Source organism: Astatotilapia calliptera, chromosome 19 (assembly GCF_900246225.1).
Source record: "Astatotilapia calliptera chromosome 19, fAstCal1.2, whole genome shotgun sequence".
NCBI classification, from domain to species: domain Eukaryota; kingdom Metazoa; phylum Chordata; class Actinopteri; order Cichliformes; family Cichlidae; genus Astatotilapia; species Astatotilapia calliptera.
Window position 1 is genome coordinate 17580761 of NC_039320.1, and position 24701 is coordinate 17605461.

Sequence of the window (24701 nt, forward strand, 5' to 3'; positions counted from 1 at the left end):
AAGCTAGACAATCTGATCTCCTTCCGAGTCGCTCTTCTACAGTTTTTGCTCCTTGAAAAATTCCAAGGAGTGAACTCAGAAATGCATCAGCCTGACATCGCAGCACCACCAATTTGATCACAGTGGTGGATTTGCCTAAAATAACCAGCCACATTTATACTTAGTATTAAAAATATTACATCATGTTTTTAAGGAAGCATCTTTATTTTTGTTTTGTTTTTTCCTTTGCTGTACAGACATTTAAGAGTAGGCAGGAACTTTTGCTCTGTCCCCCACATCAGCTGCATTAAGTTAAAATAGCCCACTGTGTACTCTAACCCTTCACCTTTGTGCTTTCCAATTAAATGTAACCCAGTTCCCATTTAGACAAACAGATGTCTTTTGACAAGCAGATTTTTCAGCCCTTGTTTTTTCTTAAACACTCTACACTTTTGGTTATTTGATGAAATGTGGTGGGCAGTAGCAAACTGTCTGTAGCCAAAATTAACAATGTATTATTATAATACATTATAACAGCGTATTATTAATATAATACATTGCTAAAGTCTCAATGCGGTATCAATAAGCTAACAGAGGCACAGGTGATTTTGTGTCTGTTCTTCTCGCCTGTATAAAAGAATTGATCAAACTCCCTGAAAAGAGATATATCCTAAAACAGAAGAAAATACAGAATAATGTAGACACCCATATCTCGTTTACTATTTTCACACAAACATTTATGGCCTAACCACCTCAAATGAATTTGCAGACCATAAACCTATGAGAAAGCAAGCTTGAAAGGACAAGAGAACATGTCTGGAAGTCTAGCACCACCTACTGTATACTGTGTGCAGGTGCAACATGTTTTGGATGATTTAAGGATGCAGATGTCAAATAATTGGATAAATAAAATGTAAATGAGCGAAACTGAGCACACAGCTTAAGTTTACACTGATTCCTCCGAGTGTTCCTGATTTGATAAAGAAACAGCAGATAGATGGCGACGAAATCCTATTTCAAACCCGCTCCTTGAGGCAGTGAAAGCATTCACCCTTCAGCCTGCGATTCCTCGTGCAAAAAAAATTCAAGGAGTCTTGACACTGAGCCTTTTCACCACTAGATGGAGTGGACGGAGAAACAGTAAAACTGGAAAGAATGGCGCGTTCTCCTCTAGTAGAAATCCTGGATGTGGTCCCAGCCTCAGGCTGCACGTACTTTTGAAGCACCGCTGAAGCAGACAGCCCGGTTCCTTGCACGTCATATGGTGAGGCTGGAGCAGAGCCAGCAGGGCCTCGTTTTTGGAGAGAAGGACCCTTATCTTAGTCAGCGTGCGCAGCCAGGGCCCCTTTATCTTCGCGGGGCTGGGAGGCGTATCCTTTCCCCCTCTGCACTCCCCTTCACATACCACTCTGACTCTCTCTCTAACACACACACACACGTACCCTGACTAGTCTACAACCTGCTTCAGACGACGCCCCACAACCCATGAGATTCCCACCCAGCGCGGAACCAAGTCCGCCGTGCGTCCTTTTCGCCCGAGAGGAAGCCATCGGTGTCTTATAATTGCCGGGCCGTGCGCGCAAGCTGCCCTCGGCATCACCTCAGCTATAGCACAAGGGGTGCCATCCAAAAGAAGAAGAGAAGGGGGGAGGAAAGGAAGGGGTGTGAGAGTGCTCCGAAAAATAAACAACAGGACACCTCGTTTGGAAGACGTCTGCGGCGGGAAGCAAAAAGGGATCTGTAAACTGAGTAAGTCGTGATTTTCAGTGTGCTGCGGTTGGTGATGTGTTTTCCTGTAGCTGACCTGCTTTTGGTGATTTGTTCAGCGGCTGGTTGTGCAGCGGCGGAACATTTAAGCATCAATCCTGTGCCTCGGACACGAGGGCTGACATAGCGGGACAGAGGGTGGATGAAATATGCATATCGAACAATATACTGGCTGTTTTGTAATAGTGAAATTCCTCACTGTGTAAGCACTGTGCAGCTGCATTAATATGCTAGGAGGTTACAACTCGTAATCACAGGAGGCGCAGCATCCTTCAAGACAGATGAGAGCAAATTGAAAATAGCATTGCTTTGGCTTAAGTCAGCGGCTGAGAGTTACTGAACATCTGCATTATTATGTCATATCATCCTCTATTGCATGCCTAGAGGGCCGCCTTACACTACTGTACTTCCAATGGGGGCGACAGGTGTAATGGGAAGACGTGTTTACGCGGATGCCTTTCATGATCCGTCATGTAATATCGATCTGATGTGCGAAGCAAGTGTCTCTTCATTTGTTGTTGTTGTTGTTGCTTCGATGGTGAATTTCCAGTGGAGCCAGCCAGCCGCGCATGGCCCTCATTGCACGGGTGGAGAGATGCTGACTGGTTACAGACTGGAGGAGAGGACAGTAACAGGGTATTCTGTGTGTGTTGTGATGTGAGCAGTCCCCTCCAACATGGCGCGCATGAGCTGATAAACCTTGGCCATTACATACTCGTGTCTGGAATTTACACCGTGCAGTGGATGAGGCGCTTGGCTTTGTAGCGGCGAATGAAACTCTTAAATAGACGACGTTAGCTCAAATGAATCCAGGCGCAGGCTGCCAGCAGTGGCACAACCTGGCTTCTCCATCCTCCCAGAATATCACGTAGCCCGGGCTTGTGTGTGTTCTTCTGCTTCTATTCCTGTCTGTGAATAGAACAATGTCAGCTGGACCAGCTCCTTAATTTTTGCCCTGATTTTTTTTCTTCTTTTTTGTAATTACGTTTGATCACAGCATGCATAGGCACAAACGGACAAAGTGTGTGTTTTTGTTTGGTCTTGTGCTCATTGTTGCTCTGCGGGGCTTGTTGACTGTTGTAGAAAACACCTTTGTTGACAAGACCAGCCCTTGCAAGATAGCTGAGAGTTCATAAACATAACGGATCATTATTTCCCTGAAGTAGCACAGCACACTCTTAGGTATGTTCGTCAATAAAAAAGCTTAAGAGACACCTGTTTGATTCTTATAAATGCTGGGGAAAGTGCATCAGGGGGATTGATTTCTGAGGTTACTTCCAGCCAGACATTTTATCCTCTTGCTAGGTCAGCCATCGCCATCAGAGAGATGTTGAAAAGGAGACAAAATTAATTGATTTCAAGTCCCGAGAGCCTGTTTGCTTCACAATGAACATCAGTCTTTATTGTCTAATAGTGTAATTGACTAGTAAATAGAAAATAACACAAAATGTAATTCTCACCACTGATAAATGTGTAAAAATATAGATATCAATTATGCATTATACCATTTAATATTCTAAGATTTTATTGGTAAGATTTAAGACAATTAATTATCTGGTCAAACATTTAAAAAGAGGTTGGATATTTGGTTTATTAGCAGCACTTCCTGCCTTCTGTTGTTTCATTTCATTTTATAAGCAGTTAAGTCCTAAGGCCCCAGCCAGGCTACATGTGAGTGGAGGGTCTATATCCAGTTGGCTGCTCTGTGTCGTGTCAGCAACTCACAGTGGAGGCGACAGCACTTGTCTTGCCCGCCCAAACATTATCTGACATTATGACTTTGGACAGTCACATTTCTGTCTTTGTCTTTTTGAATTCCTGCATACGTGCAGCTTTGTTTGTGCATTTCTGCCAGTCATTTTGCATGTATGAATGGAACAAACAGATGGATTGTTTATGCGTGTGTTGATGACTGTGCCTTGCACTGGCAGGCTTGGTACTGGGATGGGTCTGCGTTCACCAATTTAGTTAGGGGAAATGAGCCTGGTAACCGGAAGGTCATTCATTCCTATTCATGGCCAGTCAGTAAAAAGGTGAAGGTGAAATGTGAATGAGTAACAGTCTTTACTCTCAACTAACTGCAATCAAAGTGCCTTTCGGGAAGCCAAGAGGCTAATAATAGAAATTCTCATTGAGGCAACTCATAGTAAGCAGCATCCAAAATACACTTACAGTTATAAAGTCACAATGACATAACCTGTACAAATTAAAGAAGTTATAATCAGCATTTTCAGATTAACATTGGGACACATGACCATTTTAGTGTTATTCATCGGATTGTTTTGCTTTCCCCCCTCCCAGATTTTATGTTTTGCTTCATTGTCACCATGTATAGCCAGTGGCAAAATGCAGGTTTTCAAACAAAGCAACTATGATGAACAATTGTACACTACCTGCCCAGTGCCAACCCAAACAGACAGAACTCAGTGAGCAGTTGATGAACATTTAGTAGCTATAAGTCTTCCCTTAGGAATACCGATGTGAATCAAATGACTCCAAGCTTATCAATTCCTTTTATTATTTTCTGGCACTTAAACATTGCAATAAAGTGGCGTCACACTCTTGGTTCTCGACTCATATGCAGCTCTTATACTGTTGTCAGACTCTCAGATAATTCTCAGATAATAAAACAGCTGTTTTGATGCAAAAAATAAAACAAAATAAAATAAAAAAAACCTGTCTAGACCTGCACAGAAAACCAATAACAAATCAATAACATAAAGACTCAGACCTATAAGCAGAGTCAACACTGGCATTAGTATAATTAAAATCTTATCAGGATCCACACTAACTGTTTGTATAAATATCAGTTAATGCAGGTTTCATGAAAATCTTTTGTTTTAGAGCGGAGTATATGAGTAAATAGATCTAATTTAACGTAGAACCCTCGACAACTGTTGGGTTGCAATTTCCTAGAAGTTTTGCCAGAATCCGGTGGTACAGCATTATTACAAGTGGACAGGAGGCCTCTCATGGGTTCACATCCTGCCCTGAGCAAATAGCCCCAGAGTGATGGATATTGCCAATTACCCTCTCTGACCTTGCTGTCATTAAGAAACCATTTATGCAGTGGTTACAAAATCAGATCTGTAAGCTAGTCGTGGAAAATGAATGTCATACATTCCAAATGTCTTTAAACTTACTGTCCCATTCTGAAAGATGGTATTGTAGGGCAAAAGAGGAAGTGGAAGTGAAAGCTTGCTCAGCAAGCATGCAAAGTAATACGGAGTAACATCTGGGCCGATGATGATGATGTGAGATATTCTTAGATAATGCTTTGCAATCCACCTCGCCCTTTCTGTCTCTGTTTTTTTTTTCTCTTTTTCTTAATCTCTGCCTTCTCTTTTCCTCCTGGATAGTCACTTTTTCTTTTTTATGACTATCTCTTATTACAAATCCCCCTCCTTGCTGCTTTGTCATGACAGATAAGGCAAAAGAGGATTTGTTTTTTTCTTCCCAGCGGATAGTGTGTCTTCTGATAAACTGTCATTTTTAGCCACTAAGTCGTTTTAATCTCAGAGGGAAGTGTGCTCAGCAGTATGTGTTTGTACATTTGTATGTGTGTGCCTGTGTGTGTGTGTGCCTACTGCCCAAAACATGTGCACTCCCACATGCTCATATGACTGTCATCAGTGTTGTTGCAGAGATAATATCAAAAGCCCTATTGATAAGCAGTAGATCACCCTTCGTTTTGCTCTGTTGATAACCTCATCTACAGGGTGCACACATGGCAATATGGTTTAAGGGGAGGAAGTAGGATGAATATTAGTCCTTGTCCCCTTTGTAAATCAAACTTTATTTTGTGAGAAGAGATTGGACAGGCTGATCTTGGACAAACATATTTAGTATAAACAAGTCCTTGAGAGCCTTGAGTAGATATTGGGACCATGCCATAAGGGAAGACACCTATTAGGCCTAATGGTTCCTGCATTAACATAGAAAGGCTGCTCCCGTAATGCAAGTCCATAGGTTTCCGGACATATAGAATTTGCTTATTGACCAACAAGAACACACCAGGATGCAGGAGACAGGCCACTACTGAAATGGGTTTTCTGTAAGCATAAGACAGTGTTGTCAGCAGGTCATGTTACACTGTTTTTGCAAAAAGGCTGAAGAACAAGTCAATAATTGGGATCACTATCCTGTTCTTTACTCATTCAGGTTTTTAATCTTCTGTCCAAAAAGGTTGAGCTTTTGTCCAGAACTCTAAGATTATTCATCCTAGGAACTAGGGCTGTTCATATAACGATATATATCGGATGACGATATAAAAACGTCTATCATTTCATTTTATGCTATCGTTTGTTTCGTTTCTTTGTGAGTATTTATTACACGGCGTGCTGCGGGGAAAAGCCTGTTCTAACGTTTGAGTCTAAGGTTTATTTTTTAGCACCTGACGGCTCTTTTTTGCTTCTCATCCGTAAACACTCTGCATCGTTCACGTGATTCAGTTTATTTTGAAAAGTCTCAACAGGATCTTGAGCTTTATTGTGAAAGGTTTATTGTGAAAGGTTTATGAACAAACGCTTGTCTGTCTGTAGTGTGGTTATATTAAATGTAAGAGAAAGAGAGAATTTTAAGAAAGTAATGTAGCCACTAGAGTGACTATCAAAATAATGAAAAAGTATTGCCATAAACAGTTTATTTTGAGACACCACGAAACAAACGATAGCATAAAATGAAACGATAGACGTTTTTATATCGTCATCCGATATATATCGTTATATCGAACAGCCCTAACTGTGTATGTACTATATTTCTACCTTTGACAAGCTAAACCTGCATTCTGACCTCTACAGCTATAATCAAAACACCCAGATCAATCATAAAGTGTCACAGGAGTTGTGGACTCAGCATGCACTCTGTGGATATCTAAACATTAACAAGCAAAGATCAAAACTCATCAGTTTTGCAGCGTAGCATAATGAAGGTCAAGATCGGTCAGATGAGACTAGTTGATGAAGATTCCAGGGAGAAGCAGCACAGGGTAGGGACACTGCCTCTGTTAAAGGTTTTTCATTAGGTATTTGTAGAAGGCAGAACGAGGAAGGAATTGGTGGAAAGAATGTGAGAGTGGAGATTTGTTGCACATTAGGAACTGAGTAGAAGAAATACTGGCCTGTCTGAATGCCTAAAAAATGTGGCCATTGTTGAAAAGTGCCTGCAAACCTAAATTTTTTACACATTAGAGTTGGCTGCATCCGAGTATTTCTGTAATTTTCCAAATTGAAGACTTCATATTGACTTATTGACCAGCAGTGTGAAGGTTGAGAAAATAAGGCAGGGTTACGCAACACCTTCTCTACTGCCTTATGTCACAAATTTGAGAATAATTGCATACAAAAAAAGATTGTTCCCATTTTTGTGCCATTATGATTGCTGTGGACTGACGTCAGTCTGTGACAACAAATTTTTGGCTACTGATGGAACTTTCTTGCTCAAAGCATCTCTTTCCCCCCCCCTTCTTTTGGCTTCTCGCTTTAGGGAACAACACAGGGGATCATCTGCCTCCATTTCACCCCAACCACAGCATACTGTCACACAAACTCTGTCTCCTTCACTATGAATCTTCTGCACGATCTTCCTCTTTTCCTCCTCTTTAGCTCCATATTCAGCATCTTATTTCCAGTGTATTCACTGTCTTTCTCTGTGTGTGTCTAAACTATCTCAGCCTTGCCTCAATCTGTCCCTCTCAAATACTCATTTCGAACCATTCTGGCCACTCCCACTGAAAAAAACTTGCCATCTTCAGCTTCCTGTCATATCCTCAACCTACTCTTAAAACTTCTATTTTTGTGACCTAAATTAAGGTAATCTTTCTTAACTAGCTTAATCTCTTTGTAATGCCATAATACCCATTGTAACTCATTCATGTTTAGTGTTGTGTTGCTTATTTTATGTTTCCTTAACAATTTTCCATTATGGTTGTTGACTTTGAGTGGCATGAATGGCCCCAATAAATAAGCTTCATTAATATTGCTGCTAGACAATACAAAAAATAACACTTTCCAAACTGGTGAAGGATTTAATACAAATGTAATTGAATTCATTATTTTTTTCTAACTAGAAGACTGCATGAAGAGCACATGGTCTGCCAAGGCTAATTCACTAATGCACCATTTTAAGCAAGTGAAATTTAGCTGAATTTTTGTTTGCTCATGCTTCACTTCTCTGCCAAGTTTAATGAAATTTGTCTTTTTCCTAATGTTGCCAACAGACAACTCGTAAAAGTGCTTAGAGCGGTCAATAAGACTAGAAAAGTGATACATAAAAAGCAGTCCATTTTGACCATTTATGTACAGAAGAAAAGACAAAAGAGTCATAAAGATCACAGGAATACTTTTGATTGGTTGCTCATTTTTTGCTAGAAATCCTGCCACTACATATGTAAAGTCAGGATTCATTCATTCTTGCATGCTGTTGACACTGAAACAAGTAAGACATCAGAACTTTCCCAGTTTCCCCCGTCCCAACACATGTGTCTCAGTCTTTGTGTGACTTGCCATTTGCCCTCTCGACATAGATGTTACACAGTAGTTCACTCTCTTTTGTGCTAACAGAGCTGTTATTTATGGCTGGCCTCAAAGGGAAAGGACTTTTGCCCTCTGACTCCTGAACACTAACGTGTGACCTCAGTGGACTTCCTCTAGTTTTTATAGGCACTGCACTGTTTATATTTGGCACAATTTGTATTCTGCCTGAGATAGAAGGATGCAGAGCTGCGTGTGTGTTGGTGGTGGTTGAGAAGTCTTGGTGTGTATATGTGTGTAATGGCCTGGGACAAGTGTGTGGCTGGGGCAGAGAGGCTGGGAGGAGTATTGTTGTCCTTGTGCTCTTTTGGCCTGAAGGAAGGAAGCCGTGGAAGTGGGGAGTAGAGAGAAGGAGAAAGAAGGGCCACTCTGACACAGTCAGGGTGATTGGATTCGAGATCAGTTTCCTTTTCCAGAGTGTTTTAGCGTTTCTTAAATGCAGGGTCTGTGTCATTAACTCAAGAGTCATTTTCACCATCATCCTTCTTTCTGAAGAGGAAACATTTTCTGTTATTTTGTCTGTGTCTGGCATGCTTGTTCTTTCGGAAGCAGCCAGAAATGACAGTCTCAGTCACATCTGGGATTTCTCCAGATTTGCAGAATAAATAATATTCTGTTTTCTTATTTTTTTGGCTTGCAGCCGTTTCAGTCACCTTTTCTTTTTTTTCTGGGTTTCTTTTTGTGATTGTGTTTGTGTGTGTGTGTACCCAGGAGTTTCATTATAGCTGCAAAATATTAGTTTAAAGGTTCTCGCTGTTGTGAATCACAGCCTAAGTTAACAAATGTCTTGTTTATTTGTTGTAACTTGGTCACTTTCGGCACCAGATGATTGGTGTGATTATCAACATCTCACTTTAGGAGGTTTTTATATTTCATATTTAAAACAACAACAACAATCCGATTGCACACATGGCATAGTAAAGTAGGAGGATGGAGTATAGAGTTAAATGCCCATGTTCATGGTCATATATGTAAATATTTCAGTGTGGAACATGTCACCCAGTGTGTGCGGCTGGCTCACTGATGTTTGGGGAGCAATTTTTGAACAGCAGCGGGTCTCTGTGGACCACAGGAATAAGCGCTGACAGGATTTAACTATATAAATGATACTTTTTGGCTCAATTAATTGCTGGCTTTGAGTGTTTCAGACAGTTTGTTAAGCGCTTTGCTCTCAGACTGCAGGATTACTTGTGGTTCCTAGAGTTTCCAAACTGGGAGGCAGAGCATTGAATTATCAGGCCACCTTCCTATGCAAAAAGCTTTAATTCTAGATCCAGGAGACAGGCACTATCTACTTCTTAAGATCAGGCTTAAAACCTCCCTTTATGACTAAGCTTATAGTAAGGTGATATAGAAATATCACCAGATTTAACTTTAATTAACTCCACTTATTAACTATCATTTGAAAGTGCTCTTATCCGTCTTTCTCTCTTTGTCAAGGGACCTGATTCTGCCTGGTCCTAATGGTGCAGTAGGTGTTCAGTTCAGTATAGGTGCATTAAAGTGCTTACTACCTAATGAAGAGCAGATGCCGCACAAACAAGCTTTAAATAAATTTGTGCATCTGAGTATGTGTGAGCGTAGGAGGCATGTTCAGAATCAGCATGTTGGATTGCCCAACAGGTGTTTGTTTAAGATAATTTGAGGTAATTTGGACTGACACAATCTGCCACCGCTGCGGACAGAGAGCAGACCTATTGCTGTCTGGAGTCAAAGAGTAGCTATTCTCTGTCATCACATATTGGAAATTATCTACAGCAAACCTTCTACAAAGGCAACATGTAATGATTTAAAAAGTGTTGTTTTTGTTACAGAAGGTAGAATTAGTTTGATCAGGAAGAGATGAAATGTTTTTTTTAAATTAGAAGAACCTGATGTTGATTTTATGTATCTTAATAATTAAGTGGAATGAAAATACTTTCTTTACCTTAAAAGGAGTTTTTTTTTTTTATCCTAGTAAGACTTTATGCCAATATAACACCCCCAACAAAGATATACCACTGGGCTATAATTCATTTACATTTATGGGCATTAAATTGATTACTTTTAGTGCATTATAGTGCAGTTAGAGTATGTAAAGTGACTGCTGGTTCCAGAGGACCATGAGCACAATGCTATTAGAAGAGAGGATGCTGTTGCTGTACACTGGCAGTTAATGTGTTCCTGGAAATGCTACAGAAGCGGTGCACTCAATAGGGAATTGGGCTGGTCATTAATGTGTTTCTCAGACTTCTTCTGATATGTACCTACCTTTACATTTTGTCAAAAATGTGGTTTTAGCTTGCTGGTTGTCTCTAAATCCGCCTGTTACGATCCATCCATCGCTTAGTCTTGTCTGAGTGATGTTTTTGATCTCTTGCATTTATCTGTGTCAGGCAAACCAGTCTCTTAGTGACTGTCTCCCTCCCTTGATGTCTTTCTCTGTCATAAATGTAATTACTCTTTTTACTGTGGCAAAGATGGCTGCCTGCTTTCCTTTCTCCCTGTGCGTCAATAATTTATGAGAGAGGCTGTAGGACATAGGCCCCCAGTGTTCCAACAAGGTAGACACAGTTTTCCAATATGTCCTTAAAATTTCATTGCAGTATTATTCCAGAGGTTATAAAATCAGGACTAGCGCTTACATTTGGTTTTGGACTGTTGCCGTTAAGTCTTGCATGCACAAGATTGTAAGTATTATTCACTGTTGCTGAATGTAGATGTTTAGATGCATCTGACAGTGACTGGATTGTTATCAGTACTTTTTCATATCACCTGATATCATGTCCATCTGACTAAATCTGGATTTTAGACTATTGTTGTATTTACCTTTTCACATTCACAACTTGGTAGTCAGTTGAGCAAAAAGAATTATTATTAATACTGGCAGGATAGAAGCAAAGTCCACGCATAATTCTTGTCTTTGTAACTAAAACATGGGCAGAATATCTGTATCACAATTGAGGCCATCCTGTGTTTAGATAAATGCATAATACAACCTTTGTACAACTTTTAAATTAAAATTCATTACACTTATCTATGCAAAGCTAACCTTATTTACAGTGTGCTTTAGCTGAACTGTGTCCAGCTAGGACAGCGTGATGGAAACTGATGTAACTATATTACGTGCTGATGTTTAATATACTGACTGCAAATTAAATGTTTTAAAGCAGCTGTAGCTCTCCGGGCAATCACAGCCATAGAAAATCACATGGTTCTCTTATTAAGATGGTGCGCTTATGTAGTGCTCATGTGATAAATTTGTTTTCAGTTTCGGTTTTGGACAGTGCAACACTGAAATGGATCAAATGTCAACAAGACGAATGGATGGCAAACAATGTGAAAAAAATGGTCTAATCGCTCAATAGTAACCTAATTAGTAAACAAGTGGATAATTACAACGAAGCCAATTACAAGGAAGAGCATCAAAAATAAAAAAGGAAACAGGGAAATACAGAAGAACTTAGAGAAGTCTATTAGCAATGCTAATGCTCAGTTAGCTGTTTAGAAATGCTAACTGCCAGCTAATTTCCAAGAGTTAAGTGCATAAAAATTAAGAGATGTATCACTTCCAGTCTTCAGTTTCCAGCTACTAATTTCACATTTTTTGTAAAAACTATAAATGACAGCGTATTCAAACAAAAGTAAACTTATCTTCAGTGCTAAATATTATTTTCATAACAACAAAAAAAGATTCAACTTTATAGTGTCCCCAAAATTTGAGTAAGTTGCAGGATGTCCTCTCACTGAAACAACTGAAGTAACTGAAAATAAAGTGCTCCGATACCGGAAAGAGGTGCAAATAACTGTTAAACTGTTAAACAAAAGAACGTTTAACAGATTTACATAACAAAGGTCATTTACTTAAATAATTTTCCAGTATGTTTATAATTTCACCAGATAAAAGGTCAGCCCCTTTCTGTTTTCTTGTCTCTCTAATTTTTCCTTGTAACTGCTCTGATCCTTTGGCTTTGAGCTCTGGGAAGCTTTAGCAGCGTTGTTACTTTCTTTAAATTGTCCATGTTCATCTGGGTGAAGATTACGTGTCTCATTAGGTCTGTTCTAACACTTTGTGTCTTAACTTATAGTGAAGACTTTTCATTCCAACAACCTGTTAGAATGCGAATGCAACCATTTGCCTGCACCACAGTGTGCATGTTGCATAATCTGACATAGATTAGGCTGACCAGCCGGTCACCAATCAGAGCCAAGAATGCTGAAAATTGACTGATTTCAGTCCCTAGCTGGTCGATCAGCACATTGCTAATAAAAGTCTGTAACTTACACATACATAGTAAGATTATGTCCAAAAACTGTTATGCATAATTACTTAATAAAAACAAAAACTACATTTCTGTGTGACTAAAAAGCAGTTGAAATTGCAAAAATTTCTTGGTGATTTGGCACATTTCAGGTGTTCTAAATGTGAAGCTGTGAATGGTCTCTCTATCCTGCATTTTTAACAAATGTATCAAACAGTGGTAATGTGTTCATTGTATAATTGCTGTCAAGTTCAGCTGCGGGTGGGACCTGCTCCTTGACCTTTTCCACATTAAGATGTTTGGTCCTTTAAAAACGACAGAGGTCAGCTGCTCCTCCCTGGTCAAATTCCACCGATGAAATGATTCAGATGAGTTTCCAGATGTGCACTAATCTAAGGGCCCATCTTCGACTATAACCTGAGGGATGGGAAGGGACAAAGGCTTAGGACAAAAATGCGCTATATAACAATGCCAAAACAAAAACTATAAACATAATTAATATGTTTTTTAATTTTGCTCTAAACAAACAATTATAAGCAAAATTAAGATTTGCTTTATTTTTGAGAGTGCAATCTTACCACATTAAGCCATATAAAAGCTGATTTGACTCAGTACATCCACATGTCAGGATCACTGGGTAAAGGCAAAAGTTGGGAAAATGTGTCTAGACGGTACAATATGTCTGTGTTTGTGTGTACTTCAGGAGGTGATCAGATGATTGTGGTACTTACTTTCTCCCCCCCAAGGGTCTCCATGTGATGGTGATGTGGCTCGATGGAAAAACAGAAGAGGGAATGGAAGAGAAGTGAGCTGTTTGATTATATGTGTGTAAATGCACAGGAAAGACAGTAATTGGACATGTTACAGACTGACCTTCATGCATGCCTAAGTCTTAGAGGGTCAATGGTTGCACACTGAGCATGAAAAAAGATGCTTCTTTATCTTTTTTAGGTCAGCGCTGCTACCCTGCATGCCTTTGTGTGGGAAATAAAAATGCAGCCGCAAAAAAAGGGTGGGATAGGAGGGATGTGAACTGGTGATATGCTGCATTTTTCCACTCACAATCCAACCTTTGTATGTACTAAGCTGAGAAATGATACAATCTGTTACGAGCAGGGATGCTGTTCCTCGTTCCTCATCGACAACAACGCAATCAAACAATTTTAGAAATGTTACTGGCCTTGCTGTAGGTTAGGTTGACAGCTGTTTTTGTTATAGCTGTTTTTAAAAAGATTGGATTAGATGATGAGCCCATATATGTTGTGGTAAAGCTTCATTCTGGTCTAGAGAGAGCACACCATTCTTCTGTTCTCCATCAAACACTTAAGCAACCAGAAACTCTAGTCAGATTCAGAGAAGTTAATTTCTTCTCTGGGAGTAGAGAAAATGGATAATTTGACACCAAGTCATTCAGAACCTGTATTTAATAAGTACGTTAATTCTTACTTTGATCACTGTAATGTTTCTAAAGATTCCTGCTATTATAGCAAATTATATCTGTGCAGGGGTGTAATTTTATGTGGCGAAAGAGACATACTTCCCCTTAAGGTTTTATGTGAATCACCTTTTTAAATGTCACCTTTTAAATGTTTTTACATAAAAGTAATAATTTAAATTAGAGATGAAAAACCAAAAAGTCATTAGTTTGCCCTATGGATGTAATTCTTAATTAGGACTGCAACTTATCATATATTTTTTTAACATTGATTAACCTGCCTGCTGATTTCCTGAATAGTGGATTTTTACAAAAATATTTTAATCTGTCATTTTGTCTAAAACCTAAATGAGACATATTGTGTTTGTCCTCATTTTCCATCATTTATAGAGTCAAATGAAGGTTTACAAAGGACTCTATGCAGTCCTGTGACAAACTGAGTTCATCCCAGGATTTGAGAGCTTGTAGAAACACCTCTAGAGCAGGTAGATCTTGTATATGACTTCATCAGTCTTTTGAATTGTTGTGAAGACATTTTGGTCTATTCTTCTTTTCAAAGCTCTTATTCATTTATGCACAGCTCTCTTAAAGTCCTGCATTTCAGTTGGGTTGAGGTCTGGACTGGGCCACTGCAGTTTTGCTGGTGTACATGCGATCATTGTCCTGTTGTACGACCCAGTTTTGGCCAGCCATTAGCTTTTAGATACATTACCTTCAGAATTTCTGTATACGTCCACTCCTGGGGAGATTGAGACTTTGCTTGAATACAAACAAATAAAACCAGCAAATTGCCAGAACTGTATCATCCGTTTACAGTCGCATAAATCAAATCTCGCATTTATTAAAACAGTAGTTTTCTCACCTAGATGTTATATTTAATGTAAGAATTAACGGACTAGTTGTAATTTTTAAATGGAAGATTATATCCCAATACATTAGACATAGTTATAAGAGATATAATTCCCTCTCAGCACAATAATACTTACCAAAATAAAACATATGTGGAGACATTAGCTATTATTGTCACATAACACATGTTGTCCTTAGAGAGCTGAAAGTAGTCAGGGTTAAATATAGTATATGAATGTATCAACGTCATAATACCCCCATATGGCACTCACAGTTGTTAGTGAAGGTGTCTATAGCTTGCATACTAAAATCCTTGTACTGAATTCTTGTACCCAGTCGATTCTGTCTTATATAGTCTTTATAAATTAAAATTTTCCAGTCTGGGATCATGAATTTATCTCTATGTTTAATTTGCTCTAGAGGTCACGATAAGTGCTGCCTTTTGGATCTGATAATCTCAACTATTTACTACAGAAAAAGGTGGAACTCAGTGCAGGATTTATCACTTTTTCATAGCAATAGCTTTATCCTATCTCCGTTAAGCAACAGTGTGCAGTCTTTTCCTCTGGCTTTAAGTTTTCATCTGTCCATCCTCCATCCTGAAGCTCTTGTCTGGAACCTATTAAAGCAGGAATCTCCAGCAGAGCCCTCGCTGCACATTAGCATGCCTGCACCAACTTTTCCTGACTGGAAAGAGACTCTGATTTAGTGCCAAACAGAAAGATATTTAACCTCAGTCACTGAGAAATCACTGGAAGGTAAATGACCGGTGAGCAAAAACTAGGGGTCACAGAATATTGCTTGACGCTGTGTCTAATGTCTGATGTCGCTGGTCATTATGAGACGTAACTCTTACTCCCTCCCCCTCCTCCCTTCTCTCTCTCTCTCTCTCATGCTGCCCCTTAACTTGTCTGTCCTTCATCAGGATGGCTGAGGTGTCACATGAGGAGAGACTCCAGGCCATCGCTGTAAGTTATCTACACACATAGACACATTCTGCTTTCTATTTTCTATTTCATACGCACACTTAGACACACACACAGAGTGCACATCATGCACACTGATGGCTGAAGAAACAACAAATCATTGCTGCCCGTCATGGTCTGACTGCCAGTCTTAATGACTCAACCTTTTAGATCCCATCTCCTTCATCCATTAGAGGACATCAAAAGCTAATATAGTAGCTACAGCTCACTGCGCTTTTCTGTCTGTTCCTCTGTCTCTGTTCATCTTTTATACTTCACAAATGTTTTATTGTCACTTGTTGCCTTTTCTGTTTTAACATCCAGGTGTCTGTTTAGCTAAACTTTGTATATTGCAATCTCTTTTTTATTTTACCTGTGGCAGATATAGGGAAACACATTTATATTACTACATAATATCAGTTTAATGCCAGTACTACATTCCTATGCCTATGGTCAACAAGCTGTATGTATATAAAAAATATATTGGTTGACTACTAAAGATGCCGTATATGCAGCTCTATTTATTTGAAGTTACCAAAATTCCTTGGTTGCCACACTAGTACTGCATAAATAAATATATAGTTCATATTGTTCTTTAAAATTATGATATTATTTCTATTTCTAATCTTTGTAATATGCATTTGTGCATTTCCTACCAATCTTAATGCATGTATATCATAACAGGAGAAAAGGAAGAAGCAGACAGAGATTGAAAACAAGAGGAGACAGCTGGATGATGACCGACGGCAACTCCAGCATCTCAAGGTACACACACATTCACAGGCATACGCATTTTCCACGTATCCCATAAGAATACTTGGTGGTTGACAAGAATACACACAAGTATTGGTGTCCACAACACATTGATCTCATAGTATGCACAGGGCACTCTCAGTTACCTCCTGCTCACTACTTCATCAGCACGTTTCCCCTGCTTCTCTTGCCGCTGGCCACATGTTTCCAGTTTAACTGTTTTTCCACCTTGTGTAGGCACATATTGAGTTTGTTGGATTTCTTCCAGGAAAGAAATCCATCCACCTTTTTTTATGTGTATTTGTATATCAAGTATTCTTATTTCATTTGTTGAAGTAAGCAAATGAAATTCAGTTGGTACACAGAGAAGCTTGAGAGCTAGTTGAACCTGAGCAATAGATTTTTTTTGTTTTGCAGTCACAGTAGTCATAGTACTAATTATCTTTGTTGCACATGTTTAAATGTTATTATTTAATACTATCACCTCCCATCTACACTTGTGAATTCCTCCATCTGCTACCAAAAGAGTGCTTGCAGTGCATAAACTGGGATATTTGACCCCAGCATCACATTGCTCATCCTTCGTGAACATGCCAGTTTGGCTTTGTTTGAAATGCACTCGAGCTCTCCACTGATAAAACTAATGTACAGTATGTGTCATCTGTACTCCTACATGCCTCTCCCTTCACAGAACTTCTAACAAGCTAACAGAAACACTGCCGGTCAGCCCTCTGCGTGTTTCTGGGATTCATGCTCTTACGTGTGTGAGCAACGTTAGACACCCACACAACATTAAAATCAGCAGTTCCCTTCAAATATATCTGTCCAACATAGTGAGATACTCCCCAACTGCTGCTGTCACGGAATGTTCAGAATGGATAACAGATAATACCAAAAGCTCCTCCACATGCTGTTTATACACACACACACTCATGCATGTAGACACACACTCATTATATCAGAGCCAAGGTTTTTGTCAGCGTATGTGTCAGCGTTATCAAAGCTATTTCAGCCACCGACAATTCAGCAGGTCACAGATAAGAGCAAAGGTTGAGGTGTGTATTTGCCATGTGCACACGAGTATGTGTGTGTGTGTTTCTAAAAGTGACCTGTACTGTTGTCCCTGTGTGCTCCCACTTTTTCTATTTTCCAGGCAAATCATTGTAAGTGTGTATCTGTACATGTCGCGTCCAGTTGTGTGTAGGTTGCTTTATAAAGGAACACAGAAGCTTCAGACAATGCAGTGGGCTTTAGCAGAGGAAACAGATTTTTGTCCCACTCCCACCAACAGGAAACAGCTCTTACACCCACCGCACCCCACTTTCGTCTCACACACACACAGAGGGGAAGTGTAATCATGCTGTCCAGGGTTGTTAGAAGGCTCTTTGTGTGGACCACAGCAAGTATTCTTGACTCAGAGGCAGACCGATGTGGAAATCCTAATGAACGTCTTTGCTTACGCAGTACATTTTTTTAGGCATGTACCCCACCATTAAATCACACCAGTACATGATTAAACACACACACATATATGTACACAGACTTGTTAACACAGAAAATGTGGTGAGATATGATTACGCTAACAGGAGTCAGCAGTCAGTAAATGTCAACATGGTGTATACAAGTTGTGATTTTTCAGAATAAAACAATTAGCCAAGGACATTTGCTTAACCTGTACAAGAGACAAAGGCTAAAAGTACAACATTTAAGCTTTGGGCCGCTAAGTCACTTTCGCCATCCTCTTATTATACCACAGACATTAGCTCAAAATGAAATGAAAGGAAAAAAATGTAAATTTGACGAAATGTTTGACGAAAAACATTTATGCTACACGGACCAGAGAAACTTTATTTTGACAAAACGGACTTTTGAATAGATGCACAATGTGATTTGAAATAAGCTTCTTCTCTTTCCAGCTGTTCATAACATATCCATGTGTGGATGGATGCTTGCCTGCGTGTGCGTATGTCTGTATCCCAGTTCCGCCCTTTGTCTGCTACGTTAGCAGCTTTTACTCCAAAGAACAATGGAGAGACGTTGTTTCAGCATTCCTAGCTTTTCAACTGTTCACATTGACTGGTGTGTGTGTGTGTGTGTGTGTGTGTGTGTGTGTGTGTGTGTGTGTGTGTGTGTGTGTGTGTGTGTGTGTGTGAGTGCTTCCATATGCAAGAGTGAGCACATTAAAGTGATGTCAGGCACTGGCGTAGTAGGGTGTGGCTCACGAGAGCAAGCAAGATTCAGAGAGTAGTAAGAGGGCAAAGCAGGTTTAGATTCAGTGCCCAAGAGACCATGCAGGACTGTGGAATGAAGAGTGTTGAATTACACAGTGTTAAGTGTGTGCTCTAAAGCTCTGCAGCTGGATGTCTGAAGTTGAATTACTCAGTGGAGAGGGTAAGATTTTAAACAGAACAGCAGATAAAAAAATTTAAACACGGATATAAATTGAGGGAGATACACCCTGACATTTACAACCCTTTTTAGGTTCCTAAAATTTAGGATGGGCAAAGAGGCATATGCTACAGGGGGGAGGGGGGGGGGGGGGGGGGGGGTGTTTTTTTTGTAGAAATTCTAGTTGCATCACTGGAGAGGAATTCGCATCAAGCACATGTCCAGATTTTCAGCCTAACTTGTGAAAACAAGAGCTTTTTTTTCTAACACTTTTCCATATGGTCAGGCAGGGTTGTCTTTTGCTGCATGGTCCAACAGCTGCGAGTAAGACACACTGTTATATTTACCTCAGAGCACGCCAAGTATTTGCTTTGATATTAACTCATCCAGAGGATGGATGGGGATTGAAGATAAGAATACTGGCCTGGTTGGAAAATAATAAGGAATAATAGTAGTCACTGTTAGTTTTCTAAGCTTGTTCATAAAGATATTACTTGGAATGAATTAAGCCCTAAGAAATATTTGATCTAGTTTAAGATTAGAGCCACTTCCTTTTTTTTTTATCTCCCAGCGACCTCTCATTCCTGTCTTTAATTTAGTATAATGATATTAAATACATGTTTGGATTTCCCAGTTTGATACCAGAAGTCCTGATCCACTGGCCGGGTGCCATTTAGTCCACTTGGCAAACTATTTGGCAGCAGTTAAAGTGTTTGACAGAATCCCTGAGTTTCAGCAGTCAGCAGAGAAGTACGAGACTGCCTGGCAAGAAGATGTTGTTGCTTTAGATTAACTAAAGAGTTCATCATTAGTGTCAGAGATGGTGTCACTAATCTCGTGTAAGAAAGTACATCGATGTCCAAAGAGAGGCTGACTCTGTGCAGCATGTGGAGAAATTGAGGTGCTTCTAACGTTTTAACTACTCAACTTGTGCATAATGTATGCATAAAGATCTTCCATAAGATCCTTTCAATGTAGCAAGCATGCACACAAATGCATCAACACCCATGGACACATCAAGTACATACACAGTAAAACTATATTCCTTGTCTTACCATTGCTAGATCCATTTTATAGAACGTAAGTTAAATGGTCTGGATTACCTACACTCTATCTGTGTTCTCAACATCTATATTATCCTTGCAGTCAAAGGCACTGAGAGAGCGCTGGTTGTTAGATGGAGCTCCAGCAGAGGAGGAGACTCAGAAGCGTCTGCAGGAGGACGAGGTGAAGACCAAACTTTTGGAACAAGTCATCCTCAGGTGAGCATTTTAAATCCACCATATGTTTAATTTTTGAAGCAGTTTATCCATTGCTATTCTTTTATTTTGAAATTAACCGGTAAATTGCTACAATATTTAAAAAACCAGGAGTAGCAGTAGCAGTGTGATTTAATGGTGTTTTGATTTGCACTCAGAGTTTGCTCAAATATAATACAATTTGTGGTCATGAATGATCCACAGATTTTTTTTTTGTGTGTGTGTGTGTGTGTGTGTGTGTTTCCGAGCCAGGCTTGAGCAAGAGATTGAAGAACTTGAGACAGGCGTGCCAGCCAATAAGGGTGTGGCCAAAGAAAATGGAGGTAAGTTTGGTGCCCATGGCAACATATTGTATCATCACATGGGAAACCATGGCAATGCAGCCTGAGCGCAAGTGTCACAAAGACAAAGTGTGCTCATAATAACCTCTTGATTTACTCTGTGAAATCGGTTCTCCATGCCGGAGGTCATTTAAACAATATTTCCTTTCTTTCTTTGTCCTACTGTCTGACCCTGACCACGCTCTTTTCTCATGCACTTCCCTAATCTCTCAACGATGCTTTGGTGCTCTCTATAGGTGAAAATGGAGTAGTGCAGACCTCTGGTCAGACACCCAAGAGAGAGGTGACAGGGATTGAGGCCAAGCTGCTCGGCCCTAGTCCTGACCAGGCTAGTGCAGACAACCCAGTTACTCTAGTGTTCATGGGCTACAAGACCGTGGAGGAGGAACAGGAGACTCGCACGGCCTTAGGAATGGACGGGGTGGATGGCAATGTCAAAGCCGAGTTTGTTGTGATCGAGGATGGGGAGGAGAAAGCGGGCGGAGACGCAGCCACAGAAGAGCAGCCTCCACCTAACGGAAGCATGGCAGAAAAAGAGAAGCCTAATGAAGGTGGGGAGGAGGGCGAGAAGGAAAAGGAGAAGAAACAGACCTGCAAATGCTGCACGGTCATGTGAGGCGTATGTGCGTGCGTATGTGCGCGTGGGTGTGTACACACTTTCACCTTTGCAGGCATGTGTGCCATTGCATGTGTCTGTATTTGCAAATGTGTGTAACTTTTTGTTTTTGTGTGAAAGTGTGTGTATCGGGACTGGGGAAAAAAAACAAAAAGTTGCACAGCCAATATACCAACAATGAGAGCCAATCCAAGCTCCAGCTACAACAAGAACCACAAAGACTCATAAGTACACTTTACTCTATATTCTTTCTCTGATATGTATTTGACTTTTGATTTCTATTGATATTTTTCTATTTTTCTGTCTTGACATTTATATTGTATTCAGTATGTATAACTTTATTATGGGACTGTGTACTGTAAGTTCATTGTTACTATTGTTGGGAAAAAAAGAAAATGTATTAGCTCTCTGGACTGTACTGCTACTCAGTTGGGAAAATCTGGAAACTTTAAATCATTTAAGAAAAAAGCAAACTATGAAGGACACAGATACTTAGATATATATATTTCTCTGTTTAGGCCTAACAGCTATTTATCGGTCAATTTCATATTGCAATATTGTCTAAGATATTATTTTAAATAGTATTTTAATATATTGATATGAAATTATGTTTTATACAATGTATTTATTGTTTTTGGTTCTCTGTATCATCTTCAACCATTAACTGCATGTAAGCTTGTAAGCACTACCACAGTCGTGTCACACTCATACAAGTGTCTGTGTTTTCTTAGACTCATACGTGCTCATATCTTTAGTCACGCAAGTCTTTCTATCAGTAACAGTAAGTATAATTGGCATTGTTAGAGATATGCGTTATGTCGAAAAATACAGCAAGGAGACAAAGATAAATATGATCACTAACTAGGTTGCAAATCACAATAGTTTCGTACTGTATGTGGCACATGTACATTAAGATCACGGCTGTTGTGTTTTTTGAATGCAGCTCTGTTTCTCAAAACGTTGCAGCGCTGTGCAAAATGTAAATAAAACCAATGCAATGATTTGCAAGTCATAAAAACTGTACAGTTACTGAATAATAAACCATAAAAAAGGTTAAAAAAAATATGATTGTATTTTTGAAAATGTATTCTCATTTTCAATTTGACTGTAATATACGGTTAAACAGTACATGAGTGGGTATAAAAAGTGCCCATTTCCTTTAGAAGTAAAAGATGGGAAGATGCAGAGGGGTTCACCACTCTGTAAAAGTCTGCATAGTCAAATAGTTCAACAATACAAGGAAAAGTTGAAAGAATGTATTAATCTGTTCACAATTTAAAAGCCATAATTGGTAACATGGAGTGCTTTTTGCACATGGCTTGTTTAATCTGTGAAGGCACCATTAATGCTGAATGATATCTACAGATATTGGAGTACCATATGCTCCCATCTAGACGAGACCTTTTTTAAGGAAGTCCTTGTTTATTTCTGCAAAACACTGCCAATACACATTGTGCACATATAACAATAACATGGGCTTACTACAAAGGAGATGAGTCCCGGTGCTAAAGTGCATCTAGACGTGTCACTCAATTTAAAACATTTGCCGTATTTTGCTAACAAAGCTACGTCAATTGATCTATTATACATCAAATAAAAGGATACAAATAATTTGCTCTCCATTGCATTGTATTTTATTTACTTTTTGAAGAAGTGTTTCAACGTTTTTAGAAAAGGCCTGTAAGATGAAATCACTTTATGATTAGATTCATGAGATCATTACACAGTGTTTAGGAAGGCCTAAGTAATTTTCTTCTTACAACAGTAGAATCAATGTATGTCTTAATGAGGTAGCACTGCATGAAGCCTTGCAACTGTTTCAACTTGTCTCTTGTTAGGTCTGTAGCATACACTATCACATTAACATGAATGTAAATCCAGGGGTTAAACTGGGATTCATCCTAGCATAATGAGAAGAGGAGGGCTTGCTCAGCTCACTATTAAAAAAAAGCTTTTTGTTTTTATGTACCAAATAAAATTTGATGAATCAGTCATTTCACTGTGTCTTGGTTGGCTGGTGGTTTCTGTTCTGCTTATACTCCCAGTTTAACCCCTGATTCTTTGTTTGTACACCTGGGCCTAATTGTGCTTGAGTAGATTTACAGAAGAAGAAAAGAGAATGAGGGCATTTGAGTAGATTTTTTGCAAATATTAATTATATCTTTGGACACATTATAAAGACTTCAGCTTTATCCGGGTATCCAAGCATTTAGCTTTCTTCCACTATTACAGATAGTTTAAATTCTTGAAAAAAAGCATCTCAGCCACATTTAATGGTAGACAAAATATGCATGTACATTATAGCAATTCAAAGTAAAAAATCTGATGTGTTTGGCAGACATATGCAGTTCTGGATGAGCTTGGTCAGTAAACTGTACTGCCAATGCTTCTCCTTCCCCAGGGTCATCCATGTCACTGAATCACCTAAATGTTATCACCATTATTTCCTTACTATACTGTTTCATTGTTATTGTCAAATCATAGCCACACCTTCTATGCTTGGAGACACGCAGTTAACAAAAAAAAATCTCTGAAGTTGGTGCTAATCCAAAATCTTCTCTAAAACTCTTCATCCACCAACTATTGTTCAACCTGTCCCATCTGTCTTACTCAAATTGCTGGTAAAGGGATTCTACTGTCGCCTGCTTGATGAATAAGAGTCTTTTTCAACCTTCAGTGCCAGATGCATTCTCTCAAGTCCTGCCTATTTTTAACATCAGAGAAATGATCCCTTCTTACATTCCAGAGGGAAGACAACAGGCATGGATAAGTTATAGTCTATGTATAGTTCAAAAATAATTGTACAACTTTATTTCTTATATTGCCTCTCATCCTTTTTTTCTATGGTCTCTTTGCAAGGCAGTATGTCGTATTTGATGTGTGTATTTTTAAAAAACAAAAAAGATTACTACATCTGTGTATTGTCGGTGCCTTTGTCAGGTTCATTTGACTGGACTTGTCTGTCTGATGCCATTTTCAGACCAGGGTTTTTCTTGCTGTGCTCCTGGTTACGATGACCCACTTGGAAACACTGCCTTCTACTATGAAGTGTCACTAGTATATCGAATACTACACTCGTTCTTTAAGTGATAACTATAAATGAACACGGTTAGGACAATTGATAATATGCAAACTACTGAGAGTCTCCAAGAAACTTTGTAACACGTCTTATGAACTTTTTTAAAGTTGATGACATCACTTCAACTGACAGATTTAAAGGTTTTTATTTTTTGTTGTTTTTTTGTTTTGGTTTTTTTAATTCCAGAAATGCAAGAAACTCTAATCAAAACCAACCTTGATCCGATGTTTAACATTATCTGGGGATGCAAACTTTATACAGAAGACTAACTGATAGCCTATGTATATACAATACATGCACATGTGTATGTCTGTATGCATCTGTATAGATAGAAATGCATAAAATTGGTGAGCTAAAGCTTTGCTTAATAGTGGGTCTCCGGGGCAGCAGCAGAAAAATCAACCTTGTGTTAAACCAATGCCTGTTCATCTATTCTGTGGTCGTCTAAATGTTTAATCTTGAATAAAACTATTGTTTGTTACAGCAGGTCAAATTGAGT

The 24701-nt window shown here is 39.2% G+C and overlaps 1 protein-coding gene across 3 annotated transcripts; it reads left to right on the top strand.

Moving 5' to 3' along the window:
• The first annotated feature begins 956 nt into the window (after nt 1-956).
• palm1b (paralemmin 1b) lies at nt 957-24695 on the top strand. Of its 3 annotated transcripts, none has more exons than XM_026151995.1 (7): nt 957-1728; nt 13264-13322; nt 15727-15769; nt 16451-16531; nt 20054-20169; nt 20419-20489; nt 20744-24695. In XM_026151995.1, the coding sequence occupies exons 2-7, from the start codon at nt 13276-13278 to the stop codon at nt 21121-21123; spliced, it is 738 nt and encodes a 245-aa protein (XP_026007780.1). In that variant the 5' UTR covers nt 957-1728; nt 13264-13275; the 3' UTR covers nt 21124-24695. The 3 variants fall into 3 exon arrangements, with proteins under 3 accessions (XP_026007780.1, XP_026007781.1, XP_026007779.1); XM_026151994.1 differs by lacking the exon at nt 957-1728 and having other exon boundaries at nt 20744-21152; nt 21245-21263; XM_026151996.1 differs by lacking the exon at nt 13264-13322 and having other exon boundaries at nt 958-1728.
• The last annotated feature ends 6 nt before the right edge of the window (nt 24696-24701 follow it).

Excerpts from the sequence above, each read along its gene's own strand:
- palm1b (XM_026151995.1), top strand. The coding sequence starts at position 13,276 with ATGGTGATGTGGCTCGATGGAAAAACAGAAGAGGGAATGGAAGAGAA. Across the intron at positions 13,323-15,726 it reads GAAGAGGGAATGGAAGAGAA|GATGGCTGAGGTGTCACATG; the intron begins GTGAGCTGTTTG and ends GTCCTTCATCAG. Across the intron at positions 16,532-20,053 it reads GGCAACTCCAGCATCTCAAG|TCAAAGGCACTGAGAGAGCG; the intron begins GTACACACACAT and ends TTATCCTTGCAG.